This window comes from Perkinsus marinus (assembly GCF_000006405.1).
Source record: "Perkinsus marinus ATCC 50983 genomic scaffold scf_1104296975500, whole genome shotgun sequence".
NCBI classification, from domain to species: Eukaryota; Perkinsozoa; order Perkinsida; family Perkinsidae; genus Perkinsus; species Perkinsus marinus.
In genome coordinates this window covers 380,357-384,417 of record NW_003200768.1, presented here as the reverse complement: position 1 = coordinate 384,417, position 4,061 = coordinate 380,357, and the positions used below count along the sequence as shown (strand labels likewise).

The window sequence follows — 4,061 nt, the reverse complement described above, 5'->3', positions numbered from 1 at the left end:
ATTGTCTCCCTCAGGGTGCGCCACAAAACAACTGTCCCAATCACTGCTGATATCTATCCCTACTACTATGTGTTGTCACCATCGCTGTGGTATTACACAAATCCGATGCTATGTAGTTGTCCCCCCTACCGCCCTCCACCCTAATCCTGTTGAGCTCTGTACTACTAAATTCAATCTACTACTTCTCCTTTGTGTAAATGTCTTCTTTTTTTATACCATCTCAGATCGAAACGGTCCTTAATTACGAGCAATACATGATACAACAATCACATTCTCCTGCCCTAAGGCTGCGACCATCGACCTCGTCTCTTGATTCCTTCACTCCTCTTGTCCTTCATCCCTCAGCGAGTGTTTAGAACGGCTCGATTCTGCCCAAGCTGCTGTTGCTGCTTTTTCTACATATACTATCTCAACAAAAGGTAAAGCTACTACAAGCAACTATAATCATAATTCTAAGGTCAAGTGTCCTCAACAATTCTGTGCGAATCGAATAGCGGTGACACACTGAACACGTGTCACCATGTCACGAGTTATGTCGTGTCACCACTACTAAAATCCACGCCGATCTCAACAGATACCATAAACACTATTTTCGTTAACTTGGTAGATGTTGAAACTCTCGCGTATGCATATTTCGATTCGTATACCATCTACTGCCACAACCCGACACTCTACTGAGCTAGCTGAGCAAAGGTGACAGATCTACCATCTATTAAATATTAACATGGTATACTGGAGTTTCACCCGTTTTACGTGAAGTGGCATAATACTCTGTGGAAACCCCGATGCAGTAGCCGTGAAATATGTTTTTCACTAGTGTTTTTCATATCACTAGGGTGATGAAACTCCACTGTTCTCCTCTGCTAGCCGTTCACGTCGAAATACTCGCCGAACATAAAAAATTCCGTGGAAACCCACCACAAGCAACCATACAAACCCGAATGCAATTTCGGCTGTCAACACAACAACACTCCAGCCAGTATAACGAGACATGTCTAATTCGAAGTACTGCTGACCCTGGACTCCCTCTCCGTCTTCACCAGGCCATACAGGTCTTCCCTGAGTGATATGATGATTTTCATGCAAAAGGAGTTGTTGTGCATTGTGTCTTTTCACCCCTGTTTAGACACAGATTACATTTACTAGCCCTATGCGAATCTTAGCGCTAGGGGCCTTCATATATCTACTTATTATGTTAAGTAAACTTCCACGAAAACTTTACGTACTTGGCGTTAATCCCTAAATATTTGAACTTTTGAGACAGACAGGAATATCGCGAGTGATGGTATCAAAAATTATAAATCTATTCCAGAATCAATCACGACTTTACTTGTGCATGTTAATGTGCAATTGTGCACATTTACTTGTGCAATTTGACCATGTGCATATTCCCCCTCCCCATACCTTGACTTAGTCAATGTAGGAATATATGTTTGGTTTCCTCAACTGAGCTCGTAAGTTTTCTCACTATATTGTGAAAAACCACACGACTTCGGGTAGAAGTGTACAAAAACCTAATAGTTAATTTTCTCATATTTTCGAATTGTCACCAACACATGTAGTTGATCATGTGCATAGTTTTCTCAGAATTCCCATATTTTTATCAACACATGTAGTTGATGGTGTGCATGAGTTTCCTTCACACTGACTTGCTCCCCAGCAAAACACATTCTCACCTCGTGAAGAATTCCGCAGCATAAGCGACAACGTTTTCAGGACGATCCTCTAAGGCGCGACGGATGAATGTGCTGATCAACTGTCGTAACTCTGGATGAGCTTGCATGTACTGCTCGTTCGACAAAAACATGGATACCTAAAAAGTGCCTCATCCGGGCCTAAAGTGAATCTTACCATGTTGAACCTCAAGATACGCCCCTCCCCCTCCTCACCTGCTTAGTGTGAAGCTTCTTTTTCTGGTCTCCACTCAACTGAGCCTCCTTAGAGCACAGGTCTGCTACCAACCTCCCAGTTGCTCTCGGTGGCACCTTCTTAGCAGCACTAGGGGATTCCAAACTGCCCGACATGTGTGAGAGCAATCTCAAAATATTGATTATCGTCACTGCTACACAGATCCTTATTTTTGGAGTGAATCAAACAATGATTTTCCTCTAGAATAACTATGCATGCAGAAAAAATCATCACTAAAGAATTTTTTCTGCGGAAATTTCGAAACGCAAAACCAATTTTTTATCAATTCAACCGGTCGGCAAACGGTTCTTCACTTACGTCTCGAAAGAACTATGACATACACTTGTTTGACTATGCTTCGCCGAAAATTACTGTTAGCAATAATAGAGGTTAACTTGTGCACCGATGCGGATGGTCGCGTCGCTCCGCTACCAATTCGCACTGCAGACCGGGTGTTGAAAAAAGCTATTGTCAAACCCAGGAGCTCTCCCAGGAGAGGAGTGCGTGAAAACGTTATTCAGCAGCACTCTCAGGAGCCTGTTTTGTGTTGTTTCTTGGCAATTTGGTGATGATCGACCATGACCACGACTGTCGTGGTCATGGGTCACGGTGATAATTTCGTGGCGCGTGACAAAAAATCCCAAGGCGCGACACACATCACGTCATGCCGTTCGCAGTTGATGGAGGTTCTGTGATGGGAGTTTTGGCAATATGTCACGGGCGAGGGTGGATCTCACAAACCCATGTGAGAAGCAGTCCACGTCCGTGACGCATTCAGTGCCCGGGATAAAACACGGCTATACCAATCAGCCACCGTGCAGATCCCGGGTGAATGCCCCCCATCTCAGATAGAAAAAAAAAATATAAACACCGTCACACCCAAGATAGCTCGTCTGATGCCTAACTAAGAGTGCTTGAGGGTTTCCAACAGGAATTCTCAAGCACTTTGGGGAACTTTCTCTGTTCTTGGGTGTGTGGTCCGAAGGTGATCAGACTGGATCACTGCTTTAGCAACGACTTGACGTCTTGCTTTTCTCTTGAAATTCCGTCATCTGTCTTTCGGCTATCCGTGAACTTGCTCTCTTGGGAGACCTTCACTCACGTCATGCCGTTCGCAGTTGATGGAGGTTCTGTGATGGGAGTTTTGGCAATATGTCACGGGCGAGGGTGGATCTCACAAACCCATGTGAGAAGCAGTCCACGTCCGTGACGCATTCAGTGCCCGGGATAAAACACGGCTATACCAATCAGCCACCGTGCAGATCCCGGGTGAATGCCCCCGCCTCATGTTGCCAAACCTCTCCCGCGTGCATGTTCGAAGCTCCATACTTGAATGCCCAACGGGTTAATTGAAGGTGTTAGCAAGTTCACGCCTGGGTTTTATGTCAGTGATCTGATCCCTTCCGCCGTTCTCGGGTCCCCAACCCATGAAACACAGGTGTGGCCTTGTTACTAATCACTCTTAAACACAAATCCTAGTGATCCCAGAAACACCTTATCCGACCATCCTCAGACTATGCGGGCAGCGGGCCTCGATCACAATTACTTATGAGTTCGTGACTCAAGGACTTATATGGAGTTCACCTCCTATCCACCTAGTCCAGAGGGCGGTGTACGTATTCTCTCACTATAGCTGCTCCGTGCCTGGCGAGTTTTTTGACCTCCTCGTCCCCATATGTATGGATCATCGCGTCTTGGCGCCACCGCGATATTCCTTTGGTAATTGGCCTTGGTGCATCGGCACGCAAGTGATATACTGTCCCACTTCTACGGCAGGAATGACCAGAAAATTTCAGAGACTGCATAAGGTCCACCTCGCCAATAGAGTCCGGTAGAAACTGGGCCAAGCTTTCAACTTCCGCCGTAGACTTCTTATAGATTTTGTGAAAGATTCTGAGTGGCCTGGCCGTCGCGTCTCAGAGGCTAATCATAGTGTGGCAGCAGCACCATTTCCCCCTTTGTTCGCACACATCCTTCGAAGCATTACACGAGGTCTCCACGTACTCAATCTTGTTGACTTTGGTGATACCGAGGTGTATTCTAATATGAGTCCCAGGGACCCCAGGTAGTATCTCAGTGATATCCTGGCTTCTTACGCGCAGCAACTCGCCGGACCTTAAGCACGGTGATATCCCGCTGAGGAGAGCTGATCG

At 46.0% G+C, this 4,061-nt stretch overlaps 1 protein-coding gene across 1 annotated transcript in view; it reads right to left on the bottom strand.

Moving 5' to 3' along the window:
* Pmar_PMAR002088 (ribosomal protein S9, putative) overlaps positions 1-4,061 on the bottom strand; it is a gene marked incomplete at its 5' end in the record, with an annotated part of 9,665 nt that overhangs the window by 3,257 nt on the left and 2,347 nt on the right. The window contains one exon of the mRNA XM_002765505.1: positions 1,017-1,059. Within this exon, the coding sequence (XP_002765551.1) occupies positions 1,017-1,059 (43 nt within the window). The remainder of the gene's footprint in view (positions 1-1,016; positions 1,060-4,061) is intronic.